Genomic DNA, 20,605 nt, shown 5'->3' with positions numbered 1-20,605 from the left:
AGAAAGTGCGTAAATCATAATAGAAACACCTCATATAATCATTTCAAGGCTTTCCCACCATCTCCGAAAACATATGGACTATCTTTAAAAGCCTACTAAGATACAAGGGAGGTAGTCAAGCCCTACTCACTACCTCTAGAAGTATGCTAGCTATCTCCTAGGGCCCTACTGCTAGCGACAGTCTCTATCATTTGGTCCACAACGGGCGTGGTAAGGTGGTACTATCGCTCGTGATGAAATTAATCCTTAAGTGGAGCGGTGGTAGGATCCCAAGACACATGCTCGTACACACCAGTGTCTAACGACTTCATATCCTCCTCAGTAAGCTCAAAGTCGTAGACCTGAGCGTTGGCGACAATTCTTTCAGACTTCACGCTCTTGGGCAGGGGGACCAGGCCTGTCTGCAAGCTCCAACGAATCAGGATCTGAGCTTCGCTCTTTCCATGCTTCTCGGCAAGCTTCTTGACAATGGGCTCACCCCATCGGTTGCCCTGGACCAAGGGGCAGTAGGCCTCGACAGCAATGTTTCTTTTCCTGCACCACTCGACAATGTCGTCTCTGGGGCACCAGGGGTGAATCTCCCACTGGCCGACGCTGATGACGCCGCCCTTGCCCTTGCCGCCGCGCTCCTCCTCCAACTCGGCAATGTGCCTTTCCAGCTCGTCGAGATGGGCAACGCCGTAGTTACTTACACCGATGCTTCTGACCTTGCCGGCCTCAACAGCCTCCACCAGGGCCTTCCACGATTCTTTGCGTTTGGCCGAGCCGCCGTAGGGGGCGTGGATGAGCACGAGATCGAGATACCCGAGCCCCGTCTCGTTGAGCATGCGGTCAATCTGGGACTGAACACTCTCATAGCCCAATGTGTAAGGCATGATCTTGGTGGTGAAGAAGATCTTCTCGCGGGAAAAGGAACGAATGGCCTGGCCGCAAGCTCCTTCATTGCGGTACAATGCCGCAGAGTCGATCTGGGGGTGGTCAGTAACTGCGCATATGCCACAGGGGGGACTCGCACATGGGCGTAGCCGGCCTTTACAGCTTCGGACACGCATCTTGCTGTATCTGAAGGGGGGCTGTAGTGAGCGTCAGCATGTCACACTCAACACTGATAGAATGGCATGTTTTGAAGCGTACGTCTGGAAGACACCGAAGCCCAGTTGAGGGATATCGTAGCCACTGTTGAGCTTGAGCTTGGTATCGATGGTGAGCGTCATTATGAGAGTAGTTGGATGGTGTTGTGAATTGAGCAGTCTCTGGTTTTGACGTGAAACGTGAGCGATTTTTTATCAGATGATCTGATAACAAGCAATCGATCGGGGTGGGCATCGGCGAAGGCATCGGTGAAGGGCCACCCCACCTTGCAGAGCATGTTGCGGGTCATTTGTGCACGTCACCATCGAAGCCGCCAGCCGTGGTGACGTTCTCGGGGCTTGGCGTTACTTTTTGAGTCCCGAGGATGCGTCGCCGCGGTTTAGTGCATACCTACCTAAACAGGGTGAAATTTGGATGAGAATGTCGATAGAAAATAATGACAATCATCGACTTCATCCAGGTCACTGGTCTGGACTGTGCCAAGCCAGCGCGGAGTGCTCTTGCTGGCGTCTCCCTGCCCCTCCACGCCGTCCAAGCAAATTGCGGGGCTCTTGGTCACTACAAGGCAAAATGAACGTCACCGTAGTCTCCGACACAAGAACCTCACGTGCCTTCGCGTCTCCATCTCACGATATTACGACTGTTGGTTCACGAGAATCAACACACTTTCAATGGATTATTGGACGGGCTAGCACGGAAGCAGTCTGGGCTGCGGCGCTGCTCAGGGGTATTATCGGGGCTCTTGTGTCACGTGCTGCTTTCTCAGCTCGGCCCAGCCAGGCCACTGAGACATGCTGATTCAATCGCGATGACCTTCTGGGGAAGGACACACCGGAAGCCCGCAGCGTTGCGCAAACCACTCTGTACCCGTTCAATATGGTCAATATCTCCGGGGCCAGGCCTCACGCGCTGAGGATCACCATCGCCCTCTTCTGCATTCTCTCCGTGTTTCTGTTCTTCGACCCCATCGGCTTCGCATCCACCATGAACTACAACCTCGCACCCCCAGGCTCGACCACAACGGTGACACACATTGTCCTGTTCAAGTTTAAGCCCGATCTTGATGATGGAGCTGTAGATGTGGTGAGCCCTGTCGTTTACCGGCCAATAAACACCCTTCTCACATGATATCAGGCCTGTGCCAAGATCTTGTCTCTCAAGGAAAACTGCCTTCGGCCCAATTCGCAACACGCGTATATCAAGAGTATTACAGGAGGTCGAGATAACTCCCCAGAAAACCTCCAGGTACGTCCCACTCTTGCCTCCTCGCCATGTCTCATGGGCTGACCTCTCGGACAAGAATGGCATGACACATGCTTTCGTTGTGCAATTCGAAAACACGGATGATAGAAATTACTACGTGGAACAGGACCCCGCCCATCTGGCTTTCAAGAAGGAGATTGAACCTCTGGTCGAAAAGATTACCGTGCTCGACTATGTCAGCGGTGTGTTTTAGTGGGTTTGGCCAGCTAGCTGAATTATAAAGTAACGTCGGGTACCTATCTCCAGAGGCTTCACAGTTTCCCATGATATTGCATCGCCGTTTCTTGAATGGCATCAAACGCACAGCCACGCCGAGCTGCGGCGCACGGAGCCGGCTCGGTCCCGATCCCGGCAGAGCTTCCACTGCACTGTCCCGGAAATAAGGCCACTGCTTTTGTTGATGTCGTTTCAGTGGTCAATGCCTGATGGCGTAGCCATCGCCATTTCTGTGCAAATCACGACTCCAACACCCCGCACCCATGATACACAGCAGACAGCCACACGTTGTGGACAAAATAATTGGCCATGCAAAGGTAAGTCAACGCACATTATATTCAGAACTATGCGTTCAAGAAAGTCGATAGGCCTCATAACCATTTCGTAGGCCTATGAACTATCTTTCAAGGCATATCAAAAACTATCTTTTAATGCCTATTGACTATCCTTTTAGGTCTATTGACTATCTTTTAAGGCGTATTGACTATCTTTCGACGCGTCATTTGGTTTTTTCTGCAGTGAAAGATATTTTGTTCACGACGTACCGTCAAGATCGAGAGGTTGGTTCGTCATATGCGTGTCGTTGACGTGCTGACACTTACCGGCATACACGATTGCCGCGTAGGTGTGCAAATAGGATCAGGCCAGAAGCAAGTGAGGAGATATAAAAAGGGTGTTGATAAACCACGAACGAAGACGTTCAGATTCAGCCAACTCAACATTCACAACATGGCGACCATCACGCAGACTCAAACCACCGCCACCGAGAGTGCCCCTCTTAAGTTGACCCTGGCCTACCAGGAGGAGATTCATGAGGAGGTACTTGCTGTCATGCCCTACCTCCATGGCGTCCATAAAACTAACAGCCTTCCCTAGTACAAATACTCGGCATACCTCCCTGTCTATGACACCGAGACCACTTTTCCCCCTCTCAAACCCTTCGAGTTCAACGACAGAGGTCTCGTCGCCAACAAGGAAAAGCCCAATCTCTTGTCCAAAGAGAATGCCCCCGCTCTCAAAGTGATCAATTTGACGCCTGGTATTGGAACCGAAATCCGGGGTCTTCAGCTGAGTCAGCTCAACGACATCCAAAAGGACGAGTTGGCTCTCCTCATCGCCGAGAGAGGCGTCGTCGTTTTCCGCGATCAGGACTTCAAAGACATTGGCATCGAGAAGCAAAAAGAGTTTGGCCGGTACTTTGGGCCTCTTCATATTCATGTGCGCCTCCCCCCCCTCCCCCCCCTTTACCCTTCCCTGCCCTGTCTAGATGATTCTAACCCCTTCTCTCTCAGCCCGTCGGTGCCCACGTCAAAGAATCGCAAGAATTGCATAACATATATTTGGGTAGCGACAACGAATACAGAAACCGCCGCCGAGGCAACCGTCTCACCACGACCGGCTATCACTCGGACGTTTCCTACGAGCGCCAACCCCCCGGGATCACCATCCTGACTTTGCTCTCGGTGCCACCTACAGGAGGTGACACGGCATGGGAGTCCCAAACTGCTGCGTATGCCCGTCTTTCCCCTCCCATCCAGGCGCTTCTTGAAAACCTCCGCGCTGAGCACTCCGGCTTTCCCCAAGCAGAAGGCGCCCGCCGTGACGGCCTGTTTGTGCGCCGCGAACCAGTGAAAACCGAGCACCCGATCGTTCGGGTTCACCCTGCCACAGGCCAAAAGGCACTTTTTGTCAACCCGGGTTTTACCAAGAGGATTGTGGGGCTGAAGGATGAGGAGAGCGAGGCGCTGTTGAAGCTTCTTTTCCACCACATCACGTTTGGCCAGGACTTTCAAGTGAGGGTCAAGTGGGAGGAGGGGACGGTCGCACTCTGGGATAATAGGGTGACAAGTCACACTGCTATCAGCGATTACAATGTCCACGTGCCCCAGGAAGGGTTGAGGCATGGGTTCAGGATCACGACGCTGGCAGAAAGGCCGAGGGGGGTCAATGGACTGGAGAGCAGATGGGATGAGTAATTTCTCTTCTCTCTTTCTTTGAGCGGGTGACAGGGGAAAGCCCCTGTGAGGATGGTGTGTGCAAAACTCCAAGTAACCTTAACCCTAACCCAATTCACAACCCTAACCCATCAAAACATGCCATCAATGATCATCGCGTTCACTAGCTGACAATGTCTGTTCGCGTTCGTTTCGCTCATTTCTGAATTCTGGTTAAGACCATAAGGCCACACGTGTGAGCCTCCGCAGTTAATCTTTGCGTCTTGCCCATCCCAGCTCTTCAGAAGGGGGGTGGCTGTCGGCCAGTTGTTTTGAGAGCAGCGCTGGTTGAACCCGTTGGTGGTACCCACACCTAGCGTGTGAGAAATCTCGTGTAGCGCAACTCGTTCATTCATATAGGACCTGTTTGATCCGAAGCGGATGTTGCCGTTGAAGTTGCCGTCTGCCGTTTGGACAGAGGGGACGTATTGGACTGTCACGACTTTGTTTGCCCGTGGAGCGAGCCTGTTGTATCTGGCAACGGCGAGACGCATGGCATTCTCGATACGGGCGTAGGCGTCGTTCTGGTCAGAGGTCGGGTTGCTCGCCTTCTGGAGGCTCCAGCTGATGGCTGCGGTGGCGAAGGATGTGTAGACCCAGAGGAGGGTAAAGAGCTGGAGAAGGATACGCATGTTGGGCAGTGTGATCCCCGAGATGATGACGTTCAGCACAGGGATTGGGAGTTGGATGTTGAGACCAAGAAAAGAGGTATATGGACCTGACGGACAGGTGAACGGAGAGATTTATACTGCTCACTAGAAATCACGCGGCGGACTGCCGAGCCGGGATGGTTGCTCTACGGGTATATTTACCGGCGATATTAAACAAGCCTCTTGTAAACACGACCTGATCATTCGTGGGATTTATGTCAATGCCCACTGACTTTCGGAGCCCTCACCCCCGAACGTTCCTATGCCGCTTGCTGTTGCTTTCGGTGCTCATCCGCGCCGGAAGACCAGTGGACAGTTGCAATAAGAATGAAACGACGTGGGCATTGTGAAGAAATAAAAACTGGGTAACGGTAGTATTCATCGGCGGCAGTGGATTATGCACCCCGGATTTCGGAACTGGCCGCCTGAATGAGAGCGAGCTTCCGCATTGGGGAAGCTGCCGAGTGCGACGGCACTATCCTCTTGGGCGCGGATGGTGACATCTGGGATCGGCATACGAGAGAGTGAATTTGAAGAAATATCTGCGCTTTATTTGCCCCAGAGCCTAATACAAAAGGCTACCTTGATCTTGTGAACAAGTGTAGGCCATTGTGCTGTCTAGGTACCTAGGCACTCAACTGGGTGCTCAACTGGGTGCTCAACTGGGTGCTCAACTGGGGATTGGCTAACTGAGTGCTCAGTTTGGTGAACAACAGGGTGTGCGAGAACTTCAGTTCGTTGAAGGCATGGCTGAACGCAGTGTTGGTGGCCTTTGGTTGCTCCAGGTTGTTCCAGGAGCAGCCTTTCCCATGTTGCCGTTGACTGAACTCCACATCTATAGCCCTAGCCTCGATGATAGGACGCACAGGGAGTAAACGGAGGGTGCGCAATAGAATTTGTGAGGCCGTATATGAACCAAGAGTAGGGTCGAGACCTACTGGCGCCAACCTGTGGGGATCTGGGGATCAAGTGCAGCGGTCACAAAGTTGATGATGCACAAGGAGCAAGTGCCTTTGGTTAACACACCTTCATGCATATTCAACACCTTGGTGCTGTTTAGGTACGTATAGTGCCTGGAGCTCTCTACAGTTGATTCCTTTTTACAGTGTGTAGCGAAAAGCAGGATGACGATGCCCGAGCCGATGCACACTGCCTTCCACCAATCGAACGTCTCTTTTTCCGCTATCACGCTTTCTGTTCTCCCAACTGAGATATGCCACCTGAAGGCCCGTCAGGAAGAGTGTGATGACCAAGGCACCAAGACTGATGGAATGGCCCAGGGCGTATTTTGGCCTGTTCAGAGAGGTAAAATGTCAGCTTTTGGACCATTGTAGTAGAAAGTGTTACCGCGGGTGACATACGCATCTCGTTGCAAGTAGATAAACGTTCCAATGAATGCCGAGCAATTGGCGATGGATATCACAATGCCCACTCCCACTGCCCTGACGTAGTGAGGAGCCAGGTTGTTGGCAACCCACCCCTGGAAACCAAGTTAGCATCATCCGAAGATTTGGCCAAATGCCAACACCTACCATCAGCATAGGTGAAGCTTGAAACACTCCCATAGCAATCAGAAATGTGCCGGCATACTTGACTACATTCTGCTCAGATACAAGGAGCATCACATAACCCGCTATCCCAACCAAAGTGCCGGCAGCAATGAAGCCGCCTCGATTTTTGACCTTGTCAGAGAAGTGAGCAGTGAGAATGACCACGACGAAGCCGGCCATGTTGGGTGGCACGGTAAAGAGCTGCGCTGTGGTTGACGTGTAGCCCATGCCGGCGACGATTGACGGCAAGAACAACGAGAAACTCTGTTCTTGTCAGTAAACGTTTAGGCAACTTGTCACTTGATGACATACGTAGAGAGGCACCAGCAAAAAGAACCAAACACCAGCACAGAACCACATTTGCGGTGACTTGATGGCCATCCACACCCAAAACCAGTCAAACTTCTCCTCATCGACTGTCTCTAGAGCCGTAGAGCCGCTCGCATCGATCTTCATCCTCTTCAGTGCCCAGTCCCGTTCTTCTTTTGTCAAAAACCGTGATGCGGCCGGCGTATCAGGCATGAAGAAGAAGCAAACGATCCCAAACACCACCGTCGCCGCCCCCTCGACTGTTCACATCGTCAGTATCATTCCCACCTAGGTACACAAAATCATCAGACTTTTTCAACCCACCAAAGAAGATCCACGGCCACCTCTTATACCCCCCCACCTCAATATTCCCCAACGCCCCCGCCAGCAACCCCCCAAAAGCACCACTCAACGGCGCCGCACAGTAAAACAGCCCACTCCGATACAGCATCTCATGCCTCTTGTAAAACATGGCCAGGTAAATGATCACCCCTCCCAGAATCCCACCCTCAAACAACCCCAGCAACAGCCGGCAGACGATCAGCCCGGCATAGGACTTGACAAACCCTATGGACAAGCACACCACGCCCCAGGCTGTGATGAGAGAAGGGAGGTAGACGCCCGCGCGGAACTTTTTGAGGAGGAGGTTGGAGGGGACGTCGACGAGAATGTAGGGGATGTAAAAGACCAGGAGGGCGAGGTTGAACTGGGTGCCGACGCCGGCGATGCCGAGGTCTTCGGGGAGGCCGGCGAGGCGGGCGTTGCCTATGTTGGAGCGGTCGATGAAGGAGAAGAGCCTGGGGTTGTGAGAATGTGAGAATGTGAGAATGTGAATATGAATCCACTGACCAGATACCAAATAACCAAGGGAGAATGTGAAGGTCAAACTTCCGGTTAAGGATCTTGTCTAACCGGGGGTTCTCCTCATGAGGAAGTGTACCAAGGGCCTTCTCGGTATGGATTGCGTCTTCTGCGGGCAGAGCCGAGTCTACCTCTGCTGCCATGGTGGAGGCTAAGAAGAGACTCTTATTAGTTGCGTAAGTGCGGGAAGCACCCCGGATTCATTTATTACTGTCTGGTAGCGACGCGGGAGACCTGCTACCTAGGTGTCATAGTGAACGCAGCCGCAACGTGCGATGCAGGCGGTTAAGATATAAGAGTTGCAACGGATATAAATGAACTGCCGGTGAGGGGCAGCCCCTTGCTCGTTGTTGTGCTCATGATCACAAACTATCTCCTTTGGTGAAAATAGCTTGGTCAGCGTCGTATCGTTCCAGGGAATAACCACCACCATTGGACAACACCTACAAGCACCTGCATGACTTCCATAACTACCTAAGATAATGGGGATATGACTAGTGTTCGCAAAAGTTGAACTGCACCCCCGTCCAGGATGACTCTGCCTCTTCGTGAAACGTGCTCCGCTCTTCCATCAACTTCAACCTGTGCTTTTTTGCCTCCTCTCTCGTCATCAGAGCTTGTGGCATAACTCGCTGCTTGCGAACCATGTTCACAAGTTCAGGCGGCAACCGATTGTTCATCTTGTCAAGCACCTCCTTTGGCGGGGAGATTGTGTCGGCAAGCCCCTGCTCGAGCAAGAGTTGAAACACCTCGGAAGGGAGCTCACCCTTTGCCACCTGGTCCTTGTCCCCAAAGACGGCTTCTGCCCACCAGTCCAGCTGTTGCGGTGGTACGTTGGCAGTGGAGATGATTCGTTGGTGTGGATCAACGAGCCAAAGAGCAATGAAGCGTCGATGTCCCGGCTTGGTCCGGTCCTGGAGACTGAAGGGAGAGACGCGATGCTGGCTGTTTCGTAGATAGTAGGTTAGACGAATGTGTCAAAACAGGTTATTACCTCGGATTGAATCCACTCACAAAACATTTGGGAAGGCAAGAAGGCGTCCCTGACGCGTTTCAACGTTGCCGAGCTTCTGCAGAGCTTCTCCGTTCCTAAACCGACAACCAAACATGACCTCATTGGGCCGATAGTTATCCTGCCCGATAGTATCTTCCAAATCCGGGTGCTCATCTGCTTTCATGCGAAACTCAAGGGAGCTCGTGGTGATGTTCTCTGAATCAAGGTAGTACAGAGCTGTGGCAACAATGTGCTCGCTCATCATGCCCTCAATCTAGCCCCAGGCTTGGTGTCAGTACCTATCCAGAAGGGAGTAAAGATAGGGGTTCACTTACGTGCCAACCTCCAACCGGGAAGTCGGGCTTCTCCGGGGTAAGCTCAATCGTAGCCATCTTCACAATGACCTGAAGACCGGTTTCCTTAAACTTCTCACTGAGTGTGTGCTCGGTGGTGTATGTGACTGGCTGAAAGCCCAGAGGTTCTGGAAGGATAACATCCCGAATTTCTTTCCACTTGTAATTGAGCAAAAGTCTCTCTTTCTGCTCTTCCAGAGTAAGACCCTCGTACTGCTCTGGGTTGGAGGTCCATTTATCTGGCCCTGTCCAGCTCTCCACCTCGTATAGCTCGTTATCATCCAATGGAACAGGCCTGCCATTCTTTTCTTCCCACTCCCTGATAAGTCCGGGCCGCAAATCGTCCGGCTGGGCCTCGTAAGCGTCGTTGTCATATGCGCTGCAGAATACTGGAGCGGGCCCAAACCGCTGTTGCACTGGGACGACTTTCTTTCCGCAATTCCGATAGCTGGAGGACCTCCTTTCGATGTAGGGTTCACCGATGGTGGCCTTTCCGCTCAAGACCCGTTCCCATGCCGGAATAGCCGTGTCAATGAGCCGCTCGATGGTACGATAGATCTCAGGGTGTCTCGTTGGGTGCAGGTTGTTGATGTAACTGGTGAACCTGACTGTACCATCGTCTTGAAAGGCTAGGTTGGCAGGAAGCCATTGGTATTTCTCAGACCAGAACGCATACTCTTGGCCGTTGTAGTCATGAAAGTCGCTCATTTCTTCGCGGGGTTTGGTGAGCGGCTTCTCAATGACCTGGCCCTTGCCAGCCCACTTCTCAACGGCATCCTCGACCCCCACAACCTCGTCTTGGAAAAATGGGGATTTCCCGTAGACAAAGGGGTGCATGGACGGGTGAACAAGGTCCTGGACCATCTCTTGAGCCCGTGGGTGCCAGTCAGGGTTGGAGCCTTGCTCAGCCACGAGTTTGTTGAAGGCGACTCTGAGGTCTTCACGAAGCTCGTCGGTGACAACAGAGTCCGACTTGATGGCCATGTTCTCGTTTGTGTTGAGCGTAAAGATCAGGCCACTTTTGTTAAACTCGACAGCTTTGCAGCGAAGCTCAGCAATACACTGGAGTCGTATGAGTACCAAGCCGCAACTCTGATGAGGAAAAGAATACATACGTAATCAAACGCCTGCTCTGATATGATCCTCTGGCGCGCTGGTTTTTGAGGATGGTAAGCCCAGTGCCAAGGATAGCCTTCGATTTCGTCAGGATCACCGCTGGCCAGTACTTGCCGTATTTCCTCGAGGTTTTGCAAGATTTGATCGGTGATGATGGAGTTCCAAATGTCATCCTCGTGTGCTCTCAGAGCTTCCTGTTTCCATTTGGCAACGATTTCGTCGTCAAAGACCTTTTCATGCCAGCCAGGTTTGTCGGTCAAGCGGTCCATGAGAAGGGTCATGGCCACCTCCCGAACCATGATGGGCTGTGTCTCGCTGTGGGCACCAGATACCTCGAAACACCCCACACGGTAATAGTCGACGCCCGGTTCGAGAGTCCAGTGCCGCAAGAGGTGGCGGAGGTCGACATTGATGCCGGGATACTGGTACGGCTGTTGCTTTTCCGGATTGGGTGTGGTTGGCTGAACGACACAAGTTCGAGGGGCGATCTTGGCAGCATCACGTTGGGCTCTATGAATCTGAGTTGTACGGGCCATGATGGGAGAACTGAGCTGGGTTCGAGAGTAGGTAGGTAGGTAGGTAGGTAGGTAGGGTGCATGTCGTTATTTATACTCGAATGCCAGGTTATGATCAGAATGTTAGCGTTGTGGAACCCACCACTGGTTGCCTGACTTGGCGATGGACCGAGACAGGGGCAAAATGCCGGCGGCATTCTCAGGGGGCGCTATTCTGTGGCAGCTTGAACTGACCGCCAAAACTTGGCCATTAGGTACCTTTAAGACCTTTTAAGATAATGGGGCACCTTTGTATTATCTTATGGCCTTCAAAGTAAGAGCCAACAGGGCTTCAATGACAGTTAACACACCTGGCACGGCCATAATGACAGCAAAATAGTTGCGTATTGATCTCCTGCATTGTACGTATAGCTACATCGTCCACGAAATGACCGACGGGTGGCGGGCTTCATTTCTCCTCACCCCCGTCCTCTTGGTTATACACGCGAAAGGCATCTCTATACGTCCACCAAATCACGGCGCAAATGCCGAGCTCTATAGCAATCCATCCAAATGTCACCGCAGGCCACTCAAATGAAATACGATGCATCAACACAGCAGCAACCTCTGGAATCTGCGGCAGAGCAACCGGGACCTTTCCCCAAAGCGAGAAGCAGTCGCACCGGTTGAAGATGCCTACTTGGACAACCAAAATCATGACAACGGCCGCCCATCCCACGATGAAGTCCTTGATAAACACAGCCTCATACCAGTATCCCTTCCCACTCTCGAGATGGCCCCAGCGGTCCATGTAGTATGCAAAGACACAGTCCAGCACAAAGCTGAGCAACCACATTATCAACAGCGCCGCCTGCCCTGCGTTACGACAGTCGAATCCTTCCGGAGGCACCCGGTAAGATATCCATGATGCCACAACCACAGACATGATGACGAGATTCAAGGCCAAAACAACGTGGCGCCATGTCTGTCGTATCTGTTGTGCTGTGAGGATCTCGGGCCGCCAGCCATAGATTCCCCCGTGACACACCCTCTGAAAGATGGGCTGTTTCTCCACCACGACCGGTATCCTGACCGATTCCCTCTTTACAGCCTCTACGCTGACATTTGTTGTCGGTTCAGCAGTTGTCGCTTGGCTCCGGGGCGTCAACAGCAGCAACTGTTCACTCCCAGGACTCTCATCCCTCTCAGTATCACTCGTTACTGGAGACGCCCCACGTCCAGCCGCAATACCAACCGAAACCACCGCCGCCCTTTCCTTCTCACCCTCGGTCCCCGAAGAAACCCCCCTCTCAACCACCCACTCCTCCTTCATCAGCTTCTCCCCCAAATCATTCAACACCCTCACCACACTCCTCTCCGTCTGACTCACCCCGATAATCGCGCTCAAAAACACAGCCGGCACCATGTACAAAAACGGCGCCGACATGGCGATCGAATAAGCCTCCACATTCGTCCACTCCCCATCCTGAGGGAAAACCCCAATCACCCTCCAAAACGCCGCGCTGATGGAGGCGATAAACACAAACTGCGCGATGAAAATAGGAAGCACATACGTCGCCCGATCAGCAGCGAGCATGTCAGCCGCCTTTTTAATCTGGGCGAGTACTTCTCTTCTTTGAACGAGTGATCTTGACCCGTAACGAAGGGGCAGAGGGTCGAGGAAGAGGCTGTCAAGCGTACGCATGAGGAACTCGCAGGATTCGACGCCCCATTCATCGTACGAGACTTTGATCAGAGACAGCTGCTTCCACAGACTGGCGAATTTGCGCTCGCTGGTGGATTTTCCCGAGTGGCTGTGTACCAACTCCCTCGCCAGGGGGTTTTCCAGCCTCCAGGACGCCAACTCGTCCTTGATGTCTCTTTGGATATCTCGTAGCTTCTTTTGCATCTTCTTTGCGCTGTGCCGGCAGGAAGAGAGCGTGTGCAAGAGGGACGCGATATTTGTTACAGGGCTGCCCAGGAGGTGGATCAGCATGAAAAGACTGGTGTTCGTCCATACTCGGAGGGGGAAGGGAGGACGGGAGAAGTGAAAGAGGAGGGAGACAAGGGGGAATTTCCAGGTGACCTGTTGTCGTCAGTTTATTATCTTTTCTACAGTACATGATGAGAAAACTCACAAGTCTATTCCATATCCCCTGGTTATCGTACGCCGTGTAGATATCGGCTGTCATGTTTGTGATGGCCAGGCAGGCATCACGAGTGATGGAGATGTAGCTTCCATCGTGGGCCAGTTGGAGGTACGGACTTGCCAGGGGGTCAGTTGTGTTTGCAAGCGCCTCTTGGAGAAATGTATAGGGCCCTTCAAAACCGAACCCGCCGACATAACGTAGAGTGATGTTTCCATCCATAAGATAACCAGCTATATGAGTGCTATGCCAGCGTAGTAGTGGAGGGGTGGTGATGATCATGACAGTCGGTTGTCTGTCTGCGTCCCATGCAAGATATATTATAATTTTTGGAACAGGATGTGCGGCATCCCGAAAGCTATACGCATCAAGCCACAGTCCAGTTATGACCCTTGTTGGCCACACGACACACTTAGGTGAATCGACCAGACAGATTGGTGGCGTGGGCGGACGTTTCTTTCGTCTAGGAAGGGCTTCCCTTTTCTTGGGGAGGGGGGTAAAGGGCTGTGTTAAATTCTTATCTTTCTTTCGATATTTCCCCTGCATCGAGGTCACACGGCTTGGAGCTATGTAGTAGCTGATAAGGCTCTGAACTGGAAATTCGGTGTTGTTTCGTTCCGAATTCAGCTCAGCTCAGCCCCAAAGGCCTCTGACTCTAAATGTTGAAGAGCTCGCCGCGCGCTTGCAGCCTCCCTCCTCGTTATCGGTTTCGATTACTTGGGCGCATGATGACGGTGCATTGCAAGGCAACCAGTGAGGCTTTCTGTCATCCAATAGCGTACGCAAGGAACTTTCCCTTGGCGCCCAGCGGATGAGATGGTCCGCACGAAGTTCAATCATGATGTGTAGATTTTCATGGTCGTTTTATGAGAAAGTCGTCTCGGTTTTAATTGTGTCGGGATTTTGCGAAGGATAACCTAATAAAACTCCATATTAGCTGAGCCTTCGTCCTCCGGTCAGAGCTCACCCACCACCATCTCCAAACCGTCCACCTGTTGGATCAAACGCGGCATGTTATCCGCTCCGTACCCGGACCAGAACATCCAGCCCTCTTCGCGACCCAGCCACTCCTCAATGACGTCGGCCTCCGTGTCCTCTTTGCTGAAGTTGACAAGGGCAAGCCCGCCCGGCTTCAACCAGAGACTGATCTTCTCCAGCATGAGCAGCTGTTCGGAGCGTGGCAGATGTATAAGCGTGTAGAGGCCAATGATGATGTCGAAGGAGCAGGGGTTAAACGACAGACATGTCATATCCCCTTGTCTCCAGTCTGCCTAGACATTGTCATGTTTCGCTTCCAGTTCCGACTTGACCGAGTTGAGCTGTACAGAGGAGAGGTCGTTTGCCACAATGCAATCGAACAAACCGGCGGAAAAGAGGTGTTGGAGGATGGGGTACCCGTTGCCGCAGCCCAGCTCCAGCGCCGACTTGGTTGGTGCTTCTGAGTCATCTGTTGGGTTTCGGTCTGCAAGAGACTGAGGAGGCGATCTAGATAGGAGACCTCAGCGAACATGGATGGTTAACGGCCCAGGTGTTGTAGGTGGTTGCTATCGCGTCGTATGAGCGCTCCAGGCGGGCTTTAATCTCTGCAGAGGCAAGGTTGGCCATGTTGTCTGTTTACAAGATGACTTCTTTAGTGAACTTGACTGATGAGACACCGAAGGTCTGGCGATTTAAGCTTAAATGGAATCTCCACGATGGTGAATCACAGAGTGAGAAGCGAGAGGCTGGGTTCGGCAGATCAGCGACAGTGGCACCTTCCGTTTTCGAGCAGCTGTCATGGCGGCTTGCAGGACCCCCAAGCTGTGACAAATGAATTGCAGAGGCGAGTTGGCATCTGAGTTGAGCCCGTGAACTGTGGGACATGGAGCTGAGACATGGTTGATCCAAACTGCCCCGCATCGCGCTCCCCAGCACGCGTGGAAAAGACCCCGCCATCGCAATCCCGCTCCCTGTCCTGCAGCTCTGCCATAAACCCCGCACCCCCATTATTAATCTCTTTCAGTGAACCCTTTGCGCATCGTGAAATATCCATTTCTACGACCCCTGGAATCGTGAACTTTTCTCTTCTTTTCTGCTTTCCCATATCCCACACCTATACCAACGGCATTTTTAGTTCCTCCCGCTACAAACCGCTACAATGGCTGAGCCAATCAAAATCTCCACCCTGGACGAGCTCAACCAGCTCATCACCTCCACCAAATACGTCATCATCGACTTCTGGGCCGAGTGGTATGTTGTCCCCCCTCTACTTACTTTCCACCAACTACAATACCCCCCGCCGTTTTACTAACTATCTCGCCCCTCCAGGTGCGGACCCTGCAAAGCCATAGCCCCCCTCTTCGCCAAGCTCTCCAAGTCTCACTCCGTCCCAGGCCAGCTCGCCTTCGCCAAAATCGACGTCGACGCCTCGGCCGACATCGCAAAGGAGTACGGCATCACCGCCATGCCCTCCTTCGTCTTCGTCGTCGACGGCCAGGTGGACAAGGGCGTCGACGTCCAGGGCCGCAAGCTCGGCGTCAGCGTCAAGCTCGGTGAGGGCGAGAACGCCGACCGCGTCGTCCAGATCCGCGGCGCCGACCCCAGGAACCTGACCCTGTTAGCCAACGAGCTGGGCGAGCTGGCCAAGAAGGGTGCCGAGGGTTCGGCTGAGGAGACTCCCAAGGAAGAGGAGAAGGAGGAGGAGGCTGCCGCCACTGCTTAAAAGGGGTTGAAAAAGGAGTGCTGAATTTGGTACGATATGATATGGTCAGACATGGTCGAACGAGGCTTTGGCACAGAGACCAGGGAAGAGAGATACAGCAGCCACCACCAAGCAAGTGGTGGTATGTCGTTGGAGATACAAACGGTTGGCCGCTGGGTTGGCCGTGGGCCAGCTTGTCTCTGGCTTGTGTGGCGCACTTCTGGATACCCTCTTTTCAGCAAGCATGAATGACGGAGTATTATTTGCTTCACTTTTGGTTCATGGTATATTCTCAGCGAACCCAACACAACACGGCATTGAAGCTCCGATTTTGTCCCGGAACCCCCTTTCATCGAAACGCGTCACAACCTATCCAACGCCATGCTAACAAAACGCTCGCTCTTATGCAGTAGTATAGATACAATCCCCTAAACATCTCTAACTGCTCATATCTGAGCCAGGTCTCCCTCCGCTGCCGTGGGACGAGCTTCCACGACTCCAGAGGTGCCGGTATGGAGAGCCATCTCGACGCACTTGCAGAGGGTTGACGGGCGCTACCATCCCTCCATTCGCTGGGATGGACCGGACGTCAGCCTCGCTGTCGGCCTGGCTCAAGACTGCTCCAGCTGGGAGAGACATGCGCTGATGCTTCCTGTCCTTTCCGTTCCCATCAGTGCTGTTTCTCACCACATGAGCAGCTGGTAACAGCCCCGTTCCTGTGCTCTGTCGCCTTGATGTTCCTACACGCTGTTCTGGGCTGCCTTGTTCCTTCTGATCGCCAAGACCGGCGTCCCCTTGGACCCGCTTCACTATAGAACTGCGGCTGTCGCTGCGTTTGTGTCCCTCCACACCGCTACCGCTTTGGTTTGGCGACGAAGCGTTGACTTTGAAGGCCGTGATCCCTCGCCATCGGTTCAGATTCCAAAATGACGATGTAGTGCTGCCTCCCCCCGAACCCATCCCTGTTCCTGCAGGAGAATCGGGCGGATCATTCTCACTTGCTGACATGTAGGTAAAGCTCGGAGTCGGCGGCACTGACGTTTCCTCCTCCGGCTCCTTTGACATGCGTCTTTCTCTGAGGAGCCTCGAAGGGACACGCGAGGGTGCGTTACTAAACACACTGGCCGTTGGGCTCGTCAGGGTGCTGCCAGCCCTGTTTCTTGACGTGACGGTCGAGTTCGCATATGGCTGTTTTCTGGCCTCGCTTGCCAAGTTCACCTGTGAACTCAGGGGCGTCCGGATGACCTTGGCCGGGCTCATCGATCTTTCGCTAGCTGCTGGCGTCGCGCTCCCATTTAATAGAGCGCTGGATCGCTTGTCGCCTCCGTTTTCGATCCCCTGGCGCCAGCTGAGAATTCGGTCGGAGCTGCCGCCAACTGGGCCAAGCTGTGGTGAGAATGGCTGGGTAAGAGACCCTCTTCGGCTACGTGTGACGCTGCCACCGCTGGTTCTTGTCATCACGCTGCCACTGCGACCTAGCCCGTTTCCACTCATGAATCCGTTGCTGGGCGCTAGCTTCCGACTGAACGTGCTTCCTGTCTCCCAGCTCTCGTGTCTGCGCTTGGCGAAGGCGCAATCTTGGCGAAAGACCTTAATGATGCCGGTATCGCCTGTTGTGATGAGAATGTTACCATCGTAATGAGTAGATCTGGCAATATAAGCGGGACTCGGCTCCGGCCTTTTTACCAGGTGTTCTGACGCGGGTGCTAGTTGAGACCCGGTGGTGCTTGCTGCGGCACTGGCAACCTCATCCAGGCTCTGCAAAACCACAGGTGGTGGATTGCATAGATCGTAAATCGGATCTCCGCTCTGACCAAGAAGCATCCTCGTTTGTGTTGGCGCAAAAAGAGCCGTCGTGACGGTCTCGCCGTGTGCTTCAAAATACTCGCAAGGCGATTTGTCCTTGTCCGTGGTCAGCGGCACCCCCTTGCCCGTCACACTCCAAACAAAAGCCTTGCGATCCTCGCTTCCGCAGACCACATATTTGCCATCGTCTGAAAATGTGGCTGCGATTTGACTGCAGGAGTTCTCGTGCCCTTTGAGCTTAACCTCCATGGTCTGATGCCGTAGACTGTAGATTCGGATTCGACTATCATTGGATGTGACCAACACTCGCACCTCGGCGTTACTGGGCACGTCAGTGGAAGCATGCGAGGCCGCACTGGAACCTGGTGGTTGATGAGTTGGGTAGGCCGGGGCTGGTGGATGCACAAGCATGGTCTGGATGCCTGTAATCTTGCTTCCTTTGGCATTTTTGCCACGAGATGAGCGTACGTGAATTTGTGTCTGTTGTTTGAGTCCTTCTGTCTCGAAAAAGATGCATAGGCCATTCAGTAGCCCGGCAATCGCTATCTTTCCGTCTGGGGAAAAGGCAACCGCAGTGATGAGATCGGGAAGGTTGGCCGAGAAGGCCACTGCCTTGTCCGGGATGCTCCATAATCGCAGCATGGTATCCAGGGAGCCGGCCAGGAAGAAGCGGTCATCCCGGGGGTGGAAGGCTAACCGCGTGACAAAGTCCTTGTGCTTGAACGTGCAGAGGCATTCTTTTCGACTAAGATGCCATAGCCTGACAGTTTTGTCCATCGAGGACGACAGCAAAAAGTTGTTCTTGCTCCAGCTGAGGTCCAAGACCTCCCCGGTGTGTCCCTCAAACTCTATCAGCGGCCGGTCCCTGAATACCGGCGCACTAAGCCGTTCTCCAGGTCCGCCATTGGCGTTCTCATCCTCTTCGTGTGCCCGGCGCTCGTCGCATGTCGTCAAGACTGCCCATATCCTGACAATGTGGTCTCGCCCGCCCGTGGCCAGGTACTTCCCGTCTCTGCTGAACTCAGTCGCCCAGATTGCTCCGCCTGACCTCGCTGTCTTGCGATCGCCGCCACCAGCCACGCTGACTGTCACAACAGGTGCCTTGGTCGCGTCGGCCTTCTCTTCATCTTTGGGAGGTCTTGTGCCGACCAATTCTTGAGCCAGAAACATGCGGTTGAACTCTCTTGCTTTCTTGTTGGTCGCCTTGGTTCGAATGTATCGTGGCGGTTCCTTGTGATGGGGGACATAGCCTCCGCCCATGACTGGGTTGCTTAACGTCTGGCTGAAGACTCGGGCATTGGTGCCGTCCATCCGGGCCTCGACACCAAATTCCGAGTCTGAATCAAAGTCGGCTGTGTCCTTCTTGCGGCCACCGCGCATGCTCAAACGACTGAGAAATGAACCTCCTTTCTTGCTGTATAAATTCAACACACTCCGTCAGCCGTGTCTTTCTTCAATCCCATTGCCTCGCCACGGCAGTCTGTTGGCCTACCTCTTGTCTTTGCTCACATCTCCTGCTGGTGTGACAGCTCTCAAAAAGTCCGAACTGGATCGTGCTAGCCCTTCGGCCATATGCATCGAGCGTCGACCTGGTATGGGAACCTCGCTGTTGCGTCGTAGGTAGATTTGCTATACGCGTATACGGTTAGACAGGCTGCAGTGAAGCGTCCACCCCACCGCCACGGCCATTACCACTACTCACCTGTGACAGGGGATCGAGAGCCGGACTCGGTATTGGTGAGGATGTGTGTGCGCTTTGGTTCACTCCGATGGTGATGCCCGGCCCAGCTGTCCCGTTACCGGCGGCGGTGCTTTGGTCGCCAGTGTCGTCTGCATTCTCATCATCGACGTCTTGTTCCAGGCCCTTTTCCTTTTCCTTTTCCTTTTCCTTTTCCTTTTCCTTTTCCTTTTCCTTTTCCTTTTCCTTTTCCTTTTCCTTTTCCTTTTCCTTTTCCCTTTCTTTCTCCTTGCCGGTTAGCCCAATGGAAGTGTAGCTCCGCGAAACCCTAGACGAAGTCTTTTTGCTGGTACTTGGGGGCTGTGTAGTCGAGGTGCTGGCTGCACTGGGGGACGGAATCGGAGAGGAACGGCTCTGTTGGTTGCTACTATTGCTGCCTGTTGCCATCGCGTGAGCTCCTAAGCTTGTAGCCATGGCTGCTGCCGAAAGCAAGGGAGGAGCAGATGAAGAAACGGAGGATAACGTCACGGCCGCGTATGCCAGTTGCCAGGGCCTCGCCTTTGCATGTCTCGCCGACTGCTCTAACCAAACAAAAACAAGCAGTCCTGCGAGCTGCAAGCTGCGACCTTGCGACTGGCGACTCGACAAACTAACAACGGGCGATGACAATGGTGGGATGGGGGAACGGAACGGGGAAACGGTCAGGGGAAACGTGATGATATGGCATTACTCCTTTGGGGGTACTCGTAATTTTGATGATATCCACAAATGGAGGGCTAGGCGACTTACCTCGGATTTCACCCGAGATGCTGGTTGATCTTGGCACCGACTGTTGCGGCGGCGGCGGCGTTGTTCCCGGGACCCTGGATCGTGACAACGATGAGGCCCTGCTAGCGACACCCCGGACCGGCGGTATTGGCGACGGCTCACTTTCGCTTGGCTGGTGCTGGGACTGGGGCTGGTGCTGTTGCTCCAGCGCCCGCGTGCGAGAGGGGGCCGCCGCCTTTATGGTAGACCAAATGCTTGCCATGTCGGCGTTGTGTTCAAGCGACACTGTTCTGGCATTTCAGCCTTTGCTGCTGACCACCACCTCAACACGCCTGCCGTGTAACAATTGTTGGGCGTGCCGTTTCGCAGGAGGCATGGATGGAGCTTGATCGGACTCGAGAGAGGAGCCCGGATGCCGATCTGCAGGCTATAACCAGCCCTGTCACGTTGGCACATGCAACGAACTTTTTTCTATGCGGCAGTGTTTTGTGCGACAGTGTAAGGCTGCTGCTCTTTCTTTCCTTCAACGTCGTTGGCCCGGTTTCGTCCGTGGTCTGCCGTCTACCGTCTAGCATCTACCGTCTACCGTTTTGTTGACCGGCCTAGCCTGGAGCACGGTGGGTAAAGGTGAAGT

General features: G+C 53.5%; 10 protein-coding genes across 10 annotated transcripts; 3 read left to right on the top strand and 7 right to left on the bottom strand.

Annotated features, from left to right (window-relative positions):
• Window positions 1-7: 7 nt before the first annotated feature.
• QC763_701110 (uncharacterized protein) lies at window positions 8-1,851 on the bottom strand. The gene is made up of 3 exons (XM_062915129.1): window positions 1,135-1,851; window positions 1,016-1,073; window positions 8-968 (listed from the first exon to the last, which is right to left on the bottom strand). The coding sequence occupies exons 1-3, from the start codon at window positions 1,212-1,214 to the stop codon at window positions 240-242; spliced, it is 867 nt and encodes a 288-aa protein (XP_062762235.1). The 5' UTR covers window positions 1,215-1,851; the 3' UTR covers window positions 8-239.
• QC763_701120 (uncharacterized protein) lies at window positions 1,381-2,548 on the top strand (the record flags this gene model as incomplete). The annotated part of the gene is made up of 3 exons (XM_062915130.1): window positions 1,381-2,175; window positions 2,227-2,337; window positions 2,393-2,548. The coding sequence occupies exons 1-3, from the start codon at window positions 1,969-1,971 to the stop codon at window positions 2,546-2,548; spliced, it is 474 nt and encodes a 157-aa protein (XP_062762234.1). The 5' UTR covers window positions 1,381-1,968.
• A 596-nt stretch (window positions 2,549-3,144) lies between these two features.
• On the top strand, window positions 3,145-4,647 carry QC763_701130 (uncharacterized protein; the record flags this gene model as incomplete). Its single annotated transcript, XM_062915131.1, has 3 exons — window positions 3,145-3,390; window positions 3,448-3,789; window positions 3,864-4,647. The coding sequence occupies 3 exons, from the start codon at window positions 3,145-3,147 to the stop codon at window positions 4,545-4,547; spliced, it is 1,272 nt and encodes a 423-aa protein (XP_062762233.1). The 3' UTR covers window positions 4,548-4,647.
• Window positions 4,648-4,657: 10 nt separating this feature from the next.
• QC763_701140 (uncharacterized protein) lies at window positions 4,658-5,197 on the bottom strand (the record flags this gene model as incomplete). The annotated part of the gene is made up of 1 exon (XM_062915132.1): window positions 4,658-5,197. The coding sequence occupies one exon, from the start codon at window positions 5,195-5,197 to the stop codon at window positions 4,658-4,660; it is 540 nt and encodes a 179-aa protein (XP_062762232.1).
• A 1,042-nt stretch (window positions 5,198-6,239) lies between these two features.
• QC763_701150 (uncharacterized protein) lies at window positions 6,240-8,078 on the bottom strand (the record flags this gene model as incomplete). Its single annotated transcript, XM_062915133.1, has 6 exons — window positions 6,240-6,508; window positions 6,577-6,695; window positions 6,748-7,029; window positions 7,078-7,334; window positions 7,399-7,871; window positions 7,924-8,078. 6 exons carry the CDS (start codon window positions 8,076-8,078, stop codon window positions 6,316-6,318), a joined length of 1,479 nt encoding a protein of 492 aa, XP_062762231.1. The 3' UTR covers window positions 6,240-6,315.
• A 351-nt stretch (window positions 8,079-8,429) lies between these two features.
• On the bottom strand, window positions 8,430-11,116 carry QC763_701160 (uncharacterized protein; the record flags this gene model as incomplete). Its single annotated transcript, XM_062915134.1, has 4 exons — window positions 10,398-11,116; window positions 9,265-10,344; window positions 8,950-9,203; window positions 8,430-8,880 (listed from the first exon to the last, which is right to left on the bottom strand). Exons 1-4 carry the CDS (start codon window positions 10,932-10,934, stop codon window positions 8,430-8,432), a joined length of 2,322 nt encoding a protein of 773 aa, XP_062762230.1. The 5' UTR covers window positions 10,935-11,116.
• A 122-nt stretch (window positions 11,117-11,238) lies between these two features.
• Window positions 11,239-13,585, bottom strand: QC763_701170 (uncharacterized protein; the record flags this gene model as incomplete). The annotated part of the gene is made up of 2 exons (XM_062915135.1): window positions 11,239-12,978; window positions 13,031-13,585. The coding sequence occupies 2 exons, from the start codon at window positions 13,583-13,585 to the stop codon at window positions 11,362-11,364; spliced, it is 2,172 nt and encodes a 723-aa protein (XP_062762229.1). The 3' UTR covers window positions 11,239-11,361.
• A 410-nt stretch (window positions 13,586-13,995) lies between these two features.
• Window positions 13,996-14,644, bottom strand: QC763_701180 (uncharacterized protein; the record flags this gene model as incomplete). The annotated part of the gene is given in 3 exon segments (XM_062915136.1): window positions 13,996-14,310; window positions 14,317-14,501; window positions 14,548-14,644. Coding segments are annotated over 3 exon segments (597 nt in total).
• A 485-nt stretch (window positions 14,645-15,129) lies between these two features.
• Window positions 15,130-16,157, top strand: TRX3 (mitochondrial thioredoxin). Its single transcript, XM_062915137.1, has 2 exons — window positions 15,130-15,268; window positions 15,347-16,157. Exons 1-2 carry the CDS (start codon window positions 15,177-15,179, stop codon window positions 15,738-15,740), a joined length of 486 nt encoding a protein of 161 aa, XP_062762227.1. The 5' UTR covers window positions 15,130-15,176; the 3' UTR covers window positions 15,741-16,157.
• On the bottom strand, window positions 16,158-20,233 carry QC763_701200 (uncharacterized protein; the record flags this gene model as incomplete). The annotated part of the gene is made up of 5 exons (XM_062915138.1): window positions 16,158-18,939; window positions 19,018-19,154; window positions 19,228-19,413; window positions 19,474-19,640; window positions 19,993-20,233. The coding sequence occupies 5 exons, from the start codon at window positions 20,231-20,233 to the stop codon at window positions 16,158-16,160; spliced, it is 3,513 nt and encodes a 1,170-aa protein (XP_062762226.1).
• Window positions 20,234-20,605: the final 372 nt, after the last annotated feature.

Source organism: Podospora pseudopauciseta (genome assembly GCF_035222475.1).
Source record: "Podospora pseudopauciseta strain CBS 411.78 chromosome 7 map unlocalized CBS411.78m_7, whole genome shotgun sequence".
In the NCBI taxonomy this organism is placed as follows: domain Eukaryota; kingdom Fungi; phylum Ascomycota; class Sordariomycetes; order Sordariales; family Podosporaceae; genus Podospora; species Podospora pseudopauciseta.
The sequence above is the reverse complement of the archived record's forward strand: the minus strand, read 5'-3'. Positions and strand labels throughout refer to the sequence as shown.